The following is a 14,635-nucleotide window of genomic DNA, read 5'->3' as shown; positions in this document are numbered from 1 at the left end:
TACCCCCCTTATCCCTGAATATTGCATCTTAGTCGCATCGTAGCTGCGTAAAAAGCCGCTCACAGTGTATCAGAGATGCTAGATTACTTTGCTAGAGTTTTGTTGTCAAGGAATTGGTACAACCTATATACAAAGCCGAAAGTGGTGGGAGGAAGTTACATGGCGCTCGTATCGGAATCTTTTCTATACAGAAATGTGACTTAGTCGCACACACAGGGCCGCCATCAGGGGGGTACTCAGGGCACAGCTGTCCCGGGCCTGGTATCTCTGATAGAGAGAGGAGGACCCAGGCCACTCATTCCGTCGTCCGCCCACCTCCTTACCCCACCTCCATTCGTTCCCATCGGTGCCCGTCCGCCCACAGCAATCTATTGAAAACATCCCTCCTAAAATGGCCACCGCCTCAGAGAAGACAGTTATTAAAGATACTGGAGGAGGCCTGACAATGAGCAGAACCCCTGACAAAGAGCAGAAACCCGGACAAAGAGCAGAAACCGTGACAATGAACAGAACCCCTGACAATGAGCAGAACCCTTGACAATGAGCAGAACCCCTGACCCTGACAAAGAGCAGAAACCCTGACAAAGAGCACAAAACCCTGACAAAGAGCACAAAACCCTGACAAAGAGCTGAAACCCTGACAATGAACAGAACCCCTGACAATGAGCAGAACCCCTGACAATGAGCAGAACCCCTGACAAAGAGCAGAAACCCTGACAATGAGCAGAACCCCTGACAATGAGCAGAACCCCTGACAAAGAGCAGAAACCCGGACAAAGAGCAGAAACCGTGACAATGAACAGAACCCCTGACAACGAGCAGAACCCTTGACAATGAGCAGAACCCCTGACCCTGACAAAGAGCAGAAACCCTGACAATGAACAGAACCCCTGACAAAGAGCAGAACCCCTGACAAAGAGCACAAAACCCTGACAAAGAGCACAAAACCCTGACAAAGAGCAGAACCCCTGACAATGAGCAGAACCCCTGACAAAGAGCAGAAACCCTGACAATGAGCAGAAACCCTGACAATGAGCAGAACCCCTGACAATGAGCAGAACCCCTGACAATGAGCAGAACCCCTGACCCTGACAAAGAGCAGAAACCCTGACAATGAACAGAACCCCTGACAAAGAGCAGAACCCCTGACAAAGAGCACAAAAACCCTGACAAAGAGCAGAAACCCTGACAATGAGCAGAACCCCTGACAATGAGCAGAACCCCTGACAAAGAGCAGAAACCCTGACAAAGAGCACAAAACCCTGACAAAGAGCACAAAACCCTGACAAAGAGCAGAAACCCTGACAATGAACAGAACCCCTGACAATGAGCAGAACCCCTGACAATGAGCAGAAACCCTGACAATGAGCAGAACCCCTGACAATGAGCAGAACCCCTGACAATGAGCAGAACCCCTGACAATGAGCAGAACCCCTGACCCTGACAAAGAGCAGAAACCCTGACAATGAACAGAACCCCTGACAAAGAGCAGAACCCCTGACAAAGAGCACAAAACCCTGACAAAGAGCAGAAACCCTGACAATGAGCAGAACCCCTGACAATGAGCAGAACCCCTGACAAAGAGCAGAAACCCTGACAATGAGCAGAACCCCTGACAATGAGCAGAACCCCTGACAATGAGCAGAACCCCTGACAATGAGCAGAACCCCTGACAAAGAGCAGAAACCCTGACAATGAACAGAACCCCTGACAATGAACAGAACCCCTGACAATGAGCAGAACCCAAGACAACGAGCAGGTACTGGGCATAATATGTGTGAGAATAATATGGTGACAAGGTCATTACTGTGTGGGGCATAAAATGGTGACGTGCATAACTGTGGGGGCATAATATGGTGTTAGGGGCATTAAGCGGGGACTTAGGGGTACATTTACTAAGCATTGATAAGAGCGGAGAAGGGAGCCAGTTGAGTAGTTACCCATGGCAACCAATCAGCACTGACGTAACATCTATAATTTGCATACTATAAAATGATACAGAGCTGCTGATTGGTTGATGGGGAAATTTCTCCACTGGCTCACTTCTCCGCTCTTATCACTGCTTAGTAAATGTTCCCCTTAATATGGTACAAAGGGCGTAATTTGGCATCGCTCCATATGTGCATAAGATTTATACAGTGTCGGATTTAGGGGGGGGGGGGCACCAAGGCACGTGCCCCCCCTGTCATTTAGGAATTGGTTCTTGTTTGTTTTTTAACTGCGCTGCGCCGTTAAATAATGTCCGGCGGCCGCACACCTGCCCGATACAATTAAGAGGCTGCTGGGGATGTCACTCAGCCACTGTAATCCCTCCCTCCCCAGTGTCAGCTGCTCCAGGCCAGCAGTGGCGGATTTGCCACTAGGCAACCTAAGTGGTTGCCTAGGGCCCGCCGGGTCAGGGGGCCCGAAGCGGGCCCCCCGCTTGTGTCACTGAGACACGCTGCCGCTCAGTCCGGCGGCAGCGTGTCTCAGCTGTCAGGAGAGGAGAGCGCCCGCCAGCGCGGCTGTGTCTGGCGCGGCGGCGTATAGCGGACTTTAAACCAGCCGCCGGTTCGTGAGCCAATCAGAGCTCGCGGACCGGCAGCCAATCAGAAGCCGCCGGTCCGCGTGCTCTGATTGGCTCACGAACCGGCGGCTGGTTTGAACGAAGTCCGCTATACGCCGCCGCGCCAGACACAGCCGCGCTGGCGGGCGCTCTCCTCTCCTGACTCACCCGTCCCTCACAGCCGGAGCCCGGAGGAGGAGCAGCAGCAGTGCAGCAGCGGTAAGCAGCTGCAGCACTGGCTGCTGTGGGGGCAATTGTATACCTGGCACTGTGGGGGCAATTGGCTGGCACTGTGGGGCATTTGTATACCTGGCATTGTGGGGGCAATTGTTAACCTGGCACTGTGGAGGCATTTGTATTCCTGGCACTGTGGGGGCAATTGTGGATCTGGCACTGTGGGGGCATTTGTATACCTGGCACTGTGGGGGCATTTGTATACCTGGCACTGTGGGGGCAATTGTGGATCTGGCACTGTGGGGGCATTTGTATACCTGGCACTGTGGGGGCATTTGTGGATCTGGCACTGTGGGGGCATTTGTGTATCTGGAACTGTGGGGGGCATTTGTGGATCTGGCACTGTGGGGGCATTTGTATACCTGGCACTGTGGGGGCATTTGTGAATCTGGCACTGTGGGGGCATTTGTATACCTGGCACTGTGGGGGCAATTGTGGATCTGGCACTGTGGGGGCATTTGTATACCTGGCACTGTGGGGGCATTTGTGGATATGGCACTGTGGGGGCATTTGTGGATCTGGCACTGTGGGGGCATTTGTGGATCTGGCACTGTGGGGGCATTTGTATACCTGGCACTGTGGGGTCAATTGTGGATATGGCACTGTGGGGGCATTTGTGGATCTGGCACTGTGGGGGCATTTGTATACCTGGCACTGTGGGGTCAATTGTGGATCTGGCACTGTGGGGGCATTTGTATACCTGGCACTGTGGGGGCATTTGTGGATCTGGCACTGTGGGGGCATTTGTGTATCTGGAACTGTGGGGGGCATTTGTGGATCTGGCACTGTGGGGGCATTTGTATACCTGGCACTGTGGGGGCATTTGTGAATCTGGCACTGTGGGGGCATTTGTATACCTGGCACTGTGGGGGCAATTGTGGATCTGGCACTGTGGGGGCATTTGTATACCTGGCACTGTGGGGGCATTTGTGGATATGGCACTGTGGGGGCATTTGTGGATCTGGCACTGTGGGGGCATTTGTGGATCTGGCACTGTGGGGGCATTTGTATACCTGGCACTGTGGGGTCAATTGTGGATATGGCACTGTGGGGGCATTTGTGGATCTGGCACTGTGGGGGCATTTGTATACCTGGCACTGTGGGGTCAATTGTGGATCTGGCACTGCACTATTGGGGGCATATGTCTGTGTTTCACGTCCCATTTAAATTGTCCACACCCATTTTTTTGGCGCGCGCACGCCGTGGGGCACAGTACCTCTATGGGGCACTCTCTGTCTGATTGGCCGCCGCTTAGCCCCGCCGGGAGTGCACGCAGACGCTCTCATTCCAGTGAATGGGGCGCGTGCATGTCACGGACACGTGCGCGCCCCCGACGTGGTGATAGGCCCAGGCACAGACGGAACTCCATCTGTAATGTAAGGGGGCATAAGTCAGAACAAAAATATAGTGCTATGGATTGTTTGAGGTAGGGAGGCCCCAAATCGGTATTTCGCTTAGGACCCCATGAGGTCTAAATCCGCCTCTGCAGGCCAGTGTTCCTCCTGGAGAAATGTGACATGCAGTGGCAGTGCAGTCAGTGCGGAGGACTGGAGCCGAGCAGGAGGCGGCGCTTCCCGGATTCAGACCCGCTGCCGCTGAGGGATAGCGCACCGCCGCCACTGCAGAGAGACAGCAAACCGCCAGCCTACGCAGACACAGCGCACCGCCCGCCAGCCCCTGGAGTTACACCACGGCGCCGTCCGCTGCTGAGGGTCCAGGACATCGCGCGTACTCCCAGCCAGGGCAGACACCAAGAAAGAAGAGGCACGCTGGTACTGCGGACCGGACGCCCAGGCCAGCAAGCAAGAAGACGGCCTGGCCCTGCATTCTTTACTGGTGGTCACTGTCAGTGTCTGGTGAGCGGTGTTTTGCTGGGTGAGGGAGGGTAGAAGGCCTAGGAATTTAGGAGCCTCAGCCTGCTGCTGAGGTGGGGAGTCTCAAGTGGTGAGGACAGAGGCCAGGTGCTGCTGTGGAGGGAGGACCGAGGAGCTGTCAGTGATCGCAAAAATGCGCTATAGCGCGTATTTTACCCGCTTTTGATGGGGACGCGCTCCGCAGCAGCAAATACTCCGGGACTCACATTTAGCAGCTGGACGCGATCATCTGAATCTATGATCGCGCCAGCCAGTCAGCGGCACGCAGGAGGTGACTGGCTGTTTCCTCAACCAATCACCTGCTGTAGTCTCCAGCCAATCATCACCTCCTGTAGTCTCCCGTCAGTCCGCCCGCTTTGAATCCTCCTCCCCGCTGACCTGGGCTCCGCCGCCAGCACATGAATCTGTGCTGCAGCGCTGAGCCCCGCTCATCTCCAACTCCTCCCCGCTGCACGCTCCGCCGCCGCCTCCAGCACCAAGAGACTGGCTACGCTCACCAGGCACAGCGCCCTCCGCCGCTATGGTGAGTACCGCTCCACATCTGCCCCTGTGCCCAGGCTGCAGCAGGCTGCCAGTGTGGTGGTGGATGGTCTTGCTGAAGGTTTCCCGTGACACTGGGGGGGAGGGGGGGGAGTGTGTATAATGTGCTCTACCTGGCGCAGTGTGTATAATGTGCTCTGCCTGGCGCAATGTGTATAACGTGCTCTACCTGGCGCAGTGTGTATAATGTGCTCTGCCTGGCGCAGTGTGTATAATGTGCTCTGCCTGGCGCAATGTGTATAACGTGCTCTACCTGGCGCAATGTGTATAATGTGCTCTACCTGGCGCAGTGTGTATAATGTGCTCTACCTGGCGCAGTGTGTATAATGTGCTCTACCTGGCGCAGTGTGTATAATGTGCTCTGCCTGGCGCAATGTGTATAACGTGCTCTACCTGGCGCAATGTGTATAATGTGCTCTACCTGGCGCAGTGTGTATAATGTGCTCTGCCTGGCGCAATGTGTATAATGTGCTCTACCTGGCGCAGTGTGTATAATGTGCTCTAGCTGGCGCAGTGTGTATAATGTGCTCTGCCTGGCGCAATGTGTATAACGTGCTCTACCTGGCGCAGTGTGTATAATGTGCTCTACCTGGCGCAGTGTGTATAATGTGCTCTACCTGGCGCAGTGTGTATAATGTGCTCTACCTGGCGCAGTGTGTATAATGTGCTCTGCCTGGCGCAATGTGTATAACGTGCTCTACCTGGCGCAATGTGTATAATGTGCTCTACCTGGCGCAGTGTGTATAATGTGCTCTACCTGGCGCAGTGTGTATAATGTGCTCTACCTGGCGCAGTGTGTATAATGTGCTCTACCTGGCGCAGTGTGTATAATGTGCTCTACCTGGCGCAGTGTGTATAACGTGCTCTACCTGGCGCAATGTGTATAATGTGCTCTACCTGGCGCAGTGTGTATAACGTGCTCTGCCTGGCGCAATGTGTATAACGTGCTCTACCTGGCGCAATGTGTATAATGTGCTCTACCTGGCGCAGTGTGTATAATGTGCTCTACCTGGCGCAGTGTGTATAATGTGCTCTACCTGGCGCAGTGTGTATAACGTGCTCTACCTGGCGCAGTGTGTATAATGTGCTCTACCTGGCGCAGTGTGTATAACGTGCTCTGCCTGGCGCAATGTGTATAACGTGCTCTACCTGGCGCAATGTGTATAATGTGCTCTACCTGGCGCAGTGTGTATAATGTGCTCTACCTGGCGCAGTGTGTATAATGTGCTCTACCTGGCGCAGTGTGTATAATGTGCCCTGCCTGGCACAATGTGTATAACGTGCTCTGCCTGGCGCAATGTGTATAACATGCTCTACCTGGCTCAGTGTGTATAATAACGTGCTCTAACTGGCGCAATGTGTATAACGTGCTCTACCTGGTGCAATTTGTATAACGTGCTCTACCTGGTGCAATTTGTATAAGTCTTCTACCTGGAGCAAAGTGTATAACGTGCTGTACCTGGAGCAAAGTGTATAACGTGCTGTACCTGGAGCAAAGTGTATAACGTGCTGTACCTGGAGCAAAGTGTATAATATGCTGTACCTGGAGCAAAGTGTATAACGTGCTGTACCTGGAGCAAAGTGTATAACGTGCTGTACCTGGAGCAAAGTGTATAACGTGCTCTATCTGGCGCAATATGTATAAAGTGTTCTACATGGTGCAATGTGTATAAGCGGCACTATTATGTGGTCACGCCCCTTCCACATGAAGCCACGCCCTTGAAATTTGCGGCGCGCCTTCCCCGCGCATTGCCTATACTTTGCGATCTGGGAGGTGGAACACCAATTCACTTTCTGCCTAAGGGCACCAAAATGTCTAATTATACCTCTGGAGCAGGGTGTTCTGCATGCTACACAGCCCAGCAGCACTGTCACCCCATCCCCCCACCTTGCAACACTTTTGTAGTGTCCAAACAAGATTAAGATTAAAAAGAACCTTCATTCCGATGGGACCCAGAAAAAGACCGGTAGGACCCCAATTTTTAAAAGTGAGGGGTCCCTGGGACCCACTTTTTTTTTGGCTCACCGCGATCACTGGATGTGCTGTGACTGGAAGCTAGGGGCTGCTGCTGGGGAGGGGTTGAATGGTGAGCAAGCTGTACTAAGGGGGAGAGGGGGGTACTTGAAGTCAGAAAGTAGACTGCATAATGCTGCTGCTGCTGAGTGGGGGAGTGGGTGAGATAGCACAACCACTTATGGTGCCCCCCCTGTAATTTTTTTCTGGATCCGCCCCTGGATTTATATATATATATATATATATATATATATATATATATATATCTACAGTATATTTATTTTTATTTCATTTTATATACACAGTATATTTTATTTATCTTTTATAATTCTATTTAGGGGAGAGGGGGCTGCCTATTTTGTCCGCATGCCCCAGGTGTCAGTATATGCTAGCAATATAGATTTGTCGCATCTTGTCATTTTAGTGGTGCGTATAACATGCAAATTTTGAGATAAGTCTAGTACCCCATATAAATAATATGCCCCACCCCCTTGTCACCAGCAGGTTTAAATGATTTTACACTTACACATTGGCGCCACCTAGTGGCTGATGGGGTAGGAGACATCTACTAGTACACCGAAACTGCATATACATTATATTACAGTTAAGCTCAGTGCAGTAACCCATTTAGTATAAACAATATAAAAAAATATTGTATCCAGGGTATAGACTGCAGTTACTGTGAGTATACACACACAGGATATAAGAAATATAACATGCACACGGTGTCTGACAAGGAATTGTGTGTGTAACGTACATGCAACTGATGATAAGCAAATGTACAGCCATGTTTCATGACAGTGAGCGGAACACGTTACTGTCACTGGGATTCAGCAGATGTGATGCCCGGACAGCTCTTACCTCTATCTGCAGCAAGCATGTGTCTGCGCTGGAACTACAAATAGGGGACATTTACTAAGCAGTGATAAGAGCGGAGAAGTGAGCCAGTGGAGAAGTTGCCCATGGCAACCAATCAGCACTGAAGTAACATCTATAATTTGCATACTATAAAATTATACAGAGCTGCTGATTGGTTGATGGGGAAATATCTCCACTGGCTCACTTCTCCGCTCTTATCACTGCTTAGTAAATGTCCCCCATAGTGCTTACTGTACCACTGGCCAGTTAGCCATTAACGTTGGCTATCAGATGTTATTCTTTTCTAACATGAGGACCTGTAAGAATTTTTTTACTAGTATTGAAATTTCGTGTCAGTGTGCTCTTAAGATGGCGCTGAACCTATTTCGTTATTCAAGTTTGTTATTACAGGCTGCGGCTCCCCTGTCCGCAAATCCGATATCCAAAATATTCCGAAATCCACAATTTTTTGAGCGCAACAGAGATAGTGATGCTGTTGCTTTCTGTTGGTTCAGAGTACATAAACTTTGTTCCATGCACAAAATGATGTAAAATCCTGTTGCGGGTAGCGCTGATGACAGTGGGTAAGTGATATATGGAAGGTGGCCGGTGACACGGGGATGAAGATGGTGAAATGAACATGCCGACACGGAGACAATAGATGCTGACGTGTTGATGGATACGGTGTATCATACTTACCCTTCCTCCACAGTTTGTCTTAGAAAAAAAAAATAATATAATAGAAATATATATAACAACAATTTAACCATATAAAGCTTAAAATTAGCATTGACTGTTAATAAATAAGAAATAGCATTTATCATTGGGAAAGACTGTCCTTTATGACGCACGGCGTGGTGTGGTCAGGGGAGTTGTTTATAGTACATTCACAGATTAATAAATAATGATTATTGATAATGAGTATAAACTCTTCTAGCTGATATACACTTATACCAGTGATGGCTAACCTTGACACTCCAGCTGTTATTGAACTACACATCCCAGCATGCCCTGCATCAGTTTTAGCATGGCCAAATAACAAAACTGTAGCAGGGCATGCTGGGATGTGTAGTTCAACAACAGCTGGAGTGTCAAGGTTAGCCATCACTGACTTATACGGTATGCAGTCTTTAGGTCGACAGTGTCTCGGTCGACAGGGTTTCTAGGTTGACAGGGTCTCTAGGTCAGCAGGTCAGAAGGTCGACATGAGTTTTTCACATTTTTGTTTTTACTTTTTCATACTTTACGATCCACGTGGACTACGATTGGGAATGGTAACCTGTGTTGAGAGCAGCGGCAGCGGATCGAGTCCCCTTGCCCGAAGCATGGCGAGAGAAGCGACACGGTGCACTAATTGGGGTTCCAAGTCACTGCATGGCGAAAGCGACACCAAAAAAGATTTAAAAAAAACCTCATGTCGACCTTTTGACCTGTCGACCTAGACCAAGTCGACATAGAGACCATGTTGACCTAGAATCTCTGTGGACCTAGTTACATGTCGACCAATAGTGGTCGACCTAGACACTGTCGACCTTCAATACCACACCCCACTTATACATGACAGTAATTCCACCTTCAGATTAATTATTCATTGGCTTCTTCATGCTACTTTTACTACATACACAACCACCATTTTTCCATCTCTCTTTCTTCTATGTGTTTCAGCCCAGTGTTTATATCATAAGGCCAATTACTATTTCCCAGGAATACAACACAAAGCTGCTCTCTGGATCCAATGCAGAGTACACCAAAGGCATAAGGAATGAAAAGCACAGTAAAAAGCAATGTACAAGTCAATCAACTGCAGTAATCTAGAACAGAGAAACAGTTTGATCCAGTAGTTTTTCTCATCTATGCCCTTTTGAAAATATAATTAATATTAAAGATAATGCAAATCTAAGAATTTTATTTGGTGAGCTACTGAATCAATTAACAATTCAAATTTTTTATAATTTGCTGACTGCTGCCATCTATAAAAAGGCTTATTATTACGGTGTGGGAGAGTGGGCGTGGCCATATCACAGTGTGGGCGTGGATACATCAAATTGATGCCTTTGACATCCCTGGGCTGCAGAGCTACCACTCCTAGACCACAAGGATACCCCAACTTTCTATCCTCCAATATAATTACCCTGCATTGTTGAATGGACCACCCTCCATGATAGTGATTCTCTCTCTTGTAGTGGGCGGAGCCCTGCTGACGCGATTCATATCATCACCATACATTGTGTGATGTCATTGTGCAGCAGTGGCTGGGGCTCTGTTATGATTAATACATTTTTTGGGGGTGCTCACATTACATCCACCGTATGAATGCTATGTATAGACATGACTGCGGGCAGCACAAATGTAGCACTGCATCATGATGACCCTGCCCCCACTTATGACCATGCCCCCACTGCATCATGATGACCCTGCCCAGTTATGACCATGCCCCCACTGCATCATGATGACCCTGCCCCCACTTATGACCATGCCCCCACTGCATTATGATGACCCTGCCCCCACTGCTTCATGACGACGCTGCCTCCATTGCGTCGTGAACCCTGCCCCAATGCGTCATAATGACCTTGCCCCAACTGCGTTATGATGGCCCTACCCCCACTACATCATGATGACCCTTCCCCCACTGCATCATGACGACCCTGCCCTCACTTATGACCATGCCCCCACTGCATCATGACGACCCTGCCCTCACTTATGACCATGCCCCCACTGCATTATGATGACCCTGCCTCCACTGCTTCATGACGATGCTGCCTCCATTGCGTCATGAACCCTGCCCCAATGTGTCATAATGACTGCCCCAACTGCATCATGATGACCCTACCCCCACTGCATCATGATTACCCTTCCCCCACAGCGTAATGATGACCCTGCCCCCACTGCGTCATGATTACCGTCTCCCACAGCGTAATGATGACCCTTCCCCCACTGCATCATGATGACCCTGCCTTCACTTATGACCTTGCCCCACTGCATTATGATGACCCTGCCTCCACTGCTTCATGACGACGCTGCCTCCATTGCGTCGTGAACCCTGCCCCAATGCGTCATAATCACCTTGCCCCAACTGCGTCATGATGACCCTTCCCCCACAGCGTAATGATGACCCTTCTCCCACTGCGTCATGATGACCCTTCCCCCACTGCATCATGATGACCCTGCTCTCACTTATGACCATGCCCCCACTGCATTATGATGGTCCTGCCTCCACTGCTTCATGAGGACACTGCTTCCATTGCGTCGTGAACCCTGCCCCAATGCGTCATAATGACTCTGCCCCAACTGCATCATGATGACCCTACCCCCACTGCATCATGATTACCCTTCCCCCACAGCGTAATGATGACCCTACCCCCACTGCGTCATGATTACCGTCCCCCACAGCATAATGATGAACATGCTCCCACTGCATCATGGTGTCCCTGCGCCCACTCCATCATGGTGACCCTGCCCCCACTGCATCATGGTGACCCTTCCCCACTACATCATGATGACCCTGCCCCACTGCATCATGATGACCCTGTCCCCAATTATGACCCTGTCCCCACTGCATCATGATGCCCTTGCCCCCACTACATCATGATGACCCTGCCCCACTGCATCATGATGACCCTGTCCCCAATTATGACCCTGTCCCCACTGCATCATGATGCCCTTGCCCCCACTACATCATGATGACCCTGCCCCACTGCATCATGATGACCCTTCCCCCACTTATGACCCTGCCCCCACTGTGTCATTTTGGCTCTGCCCCCACTGCGTCATTATGATGACCCTGCCCCCACTGCATCATGATGATTCTGCCCCCACCTGCGTCATGATGCCCCTGCCCCCACTACATCATGATGACGCTGCCCCACTGGATGACCCTGCCCCCACTGCATGATAACATCACTATCCCACGATGTAAGCACAATGCTGCGTCAGCAAATAAAACCATCAGCAGATGCTAATAGCATATACACTCCTCCATCATAGACAAGGGGCTATACGCAATCCCTGCGCACACCAGATATCCCCTGCAGAGCTGTGTATAGGAGGAAGCTGTCAGGGACTGGCTGAGCAGCTCACAAACACTCTACCAGCGCTACAGCCAGCGATTAGCATAATGCCTGGTATGTGCTAACCCCATGTAAAGCCAGAGGTAAATAACATTGCATTCAGTAAGTAAGTAAGTAAGTAGTAATCCCAATGTTTACTAAAACTCTGTTGATGCTGGCAGCATTGCTGTATCTGCATACGTAATAGAAGGTCACACACCAGCTATGCTCCTGAAACCCATCTGCCTTCCTTATCATGAATAATTCAGGGCGATGCGAGGGTTAATTCTCCTCACACAATGGCAGCAGAAGCATACTTCAACCAGCACATTAAACCTTAATGCAGATAGTGTGTAGCTGAACAATACACTTCAGCCAGGGCTGAGGATGTCTGTGGGTCATAATTATCTCCCTCAGGCACTGGTACAAACTCGTAAACATGGCGCTCGGTTACCGTTGCCGGGTCAGCCATCTAAGCCCACAACACATACATAAAATTCTTCTCACTTGGCTCCACTGCAATTTGTTCAGACACAGTTCATTTATTTGCATTGTAACACCGCAAGCAATTGCTTAGATTCAGGGCACCTGCAGCCGACACACAAAGGAGGCGGCCATTTTGTGACTGAACCAATATCCTTGGGGAATACCGCTGCCTAACATTCATAATTGGAAATATGTAGAAATCTTATACACAGATTTGACAGACACACAACAATTCCAGCCTGTCAGCCTAAGAAATGACAAATAATATATATATAAAAATCAGAGACACGTCACAGAACCCCGTCACTCACATATATGAGGTGATCCCGGTATCTAATGAGCAGGTTACGAAGGATCCCGGCCTCGTTGAGATCTCCCAGGCGGATCATGTCTTCCACCCCGTGGATTGAGGTGGGGTGCATTGGTTTGATGTGTGTGGCATTTTGCGGAGAAATCCAGTGTTCCTGTAAGTGAAATCAACCAATGGAGTCATTATTATAGGATGGGGAACAGAGACAACTTACCACCTCTCTGCTACTCGTATTGGGACCTAGCCATTTGTTTCCTAGGCTGGGCACTCACCTTATGTCTTATGAATCACTACAATGAAGCATAGCCAGTGGTGCAGAGAGAGGGGGGAGAGGGTACAAATTACCCGGGCCCAGGTCTGATGGAGGGGCCCAGTGAGGGTCCAGTAGGGGCCCAGGCTCCCTCCCCCTTACCTGGCCGCAGCAGCTGCAGCTCTTCTCCTCAGCCCAGCACACGCTGCTGTGTACTGGGCTGCAGTGTGGCCATGGAGGTGCTTAAAATACTATGTTTTTCAGTATTTTTTTCTAAGGGTACATGACCACACCTCCTGTGATTAGGCCACACCCCTTGAAAAGTACCAGGGCCCAGCCCGGCTCTCGACTGCCCTGAGCATAGCTGACTATTGTCTCAGCGATGTCTGTGAAAGTCCCTGATTACTGAGAGACCTCACAGTTACCCCGGGGAGCTGGGAGCTCCAACTCTCCCTGACCAGGAACCCCACCTGTGCTTTTAGACATTCCCCCATCGGCACGCCATCACATGCTCCAAAGAGATGGCTTCTCACTACATTGCAACAAGTAATATACGCTAGTACATTCATACTAAACATTCAGCCAATAGGAAGGGACGCAGGAATCTCGAAGTCTATCATTGCAACAGCAAGGGTTGGGATCAGCGGTGGTTGCAGCGCCAGCCATATAGTGCAGGGGGGAGCCTACTTAGCACAAATAAACATACATGCTCTTATTTATTTATTATTTATTACCAGTTATTTATATAGCGCACACATATTCCGCAGTGCTTTACAGAGACTATTTGCCCTTTCACATCGGTCCCTGCCCCAGTGGAGCTTACACTCTATATTCCCTATCACATGTACACGCACACACATTCATACTAGGGTTAATTTTGTGTTGGCATCCAATTACCCTACCAGTATATTTTTGGATTGTGTGAGGAAACCGGAGTACCCGGAGGAAACCCACGCCAGTACGGGGAGAATATACAAACTCCTCACAGGTAGAGCCATGGTGGGAGTCGAACCCATGACCTCAGTGCTGTGAGGCAGTAATGCTAACCACTACACCATCCGTGCTGCCCCAACTGTAGGCACCATACAGAACCAGGGTCTCAGCATAAGGCATCACACTCCTTCTAAGTATGTCCCCAGACTCCCATTGGCTAGTTCACAGAAGTCTGGGGGCGGGATTACTACAAGTCATACTTGCCTACTCTCCCGGAATGGCCGGGAGGCTCCCGAAAATCGGGTGACCCTCCCGGTCCCCCGGAAGAGCAGGCAAGTCTCCCGATACGTGGGGTCCCCCCTGCCCGTCCGCCCACTTAGTGTGTAAAGTGGGCGGTCCGGGCAGTTGATGACGCGATTCTTGCTGAATCGCGTCATCATAGCCACGCTCCCTGCAGTGTAATGCCGGTGATCGCGGCATTACAGAGCGGGGGCGTGGCTTAAAAGAGGCATCATCATGACCACGCCCTTGCTCCACCCCCATTC

At 50.4% G+C, this 14,635-nt stretch overlaps 1 protein-coding gene and 1 long non-coding RNA gene across 6 annotated transcripts in view; one reads left to right on the top strand and one right to left on the bottom strand.

Annotated features, from left to right (window-relative positions):
* MYO7A (myosin VIIA) overlaps positions 1 to 14,635 on the bottom strand; it is a 310,031-nt gene that overhangs the window by 182,864 nt on the left and 112,532 nt on the right. For all 5 annotated transcript variants that reach the window (XM_063951274.1, XM_063951272.1, XM_063951275.1 and 2 more), the window contains one exon: positions 12,909 to 13,061. In XM_063951274.1, coding sequence (XP_063807344.1) covers positions 12,909 to 13,061 — 153 coding nt within the window. The remainder of the gene's footprint in view (positions 1 to 12,908; positions 13,062 to 14,635) is intronic.
* Positions 5,035 to 14,635, top strand: part of LOC134997472 (uncharacterized) — a 59,320-nt gene continuing 49,719 nt past the window's right edge. Inside the window, exon 1 of the long non-coding RNA XR_010199973.1 lies at positions 5,035 to 5,176. This is a non-coding gene — a long non-coding RNA (uncharacterized LOC134997472). The remainder of the gene's footprint in view (positions 5,177 to 14,635) is intronic.

Source organism: Pseudophryne corroboree, chromosome 2, assembly GCF_028390025.1.
Source record: "Pseudophryne corroboree isolate aPseCor3 chromosome 2, aPseCor3.hap2, whole genome shotgun sequence".
Classification (NCBI taxonomy): Eukaryota; Metazoa; Chordata; class Amphibia; order Anura; family Myobatrachidae; genus Pseudophryne; species Pseudophryne corroboree.
This window is presented reverse-complemented; position numbering and strand designations above follow the sequence as displayed.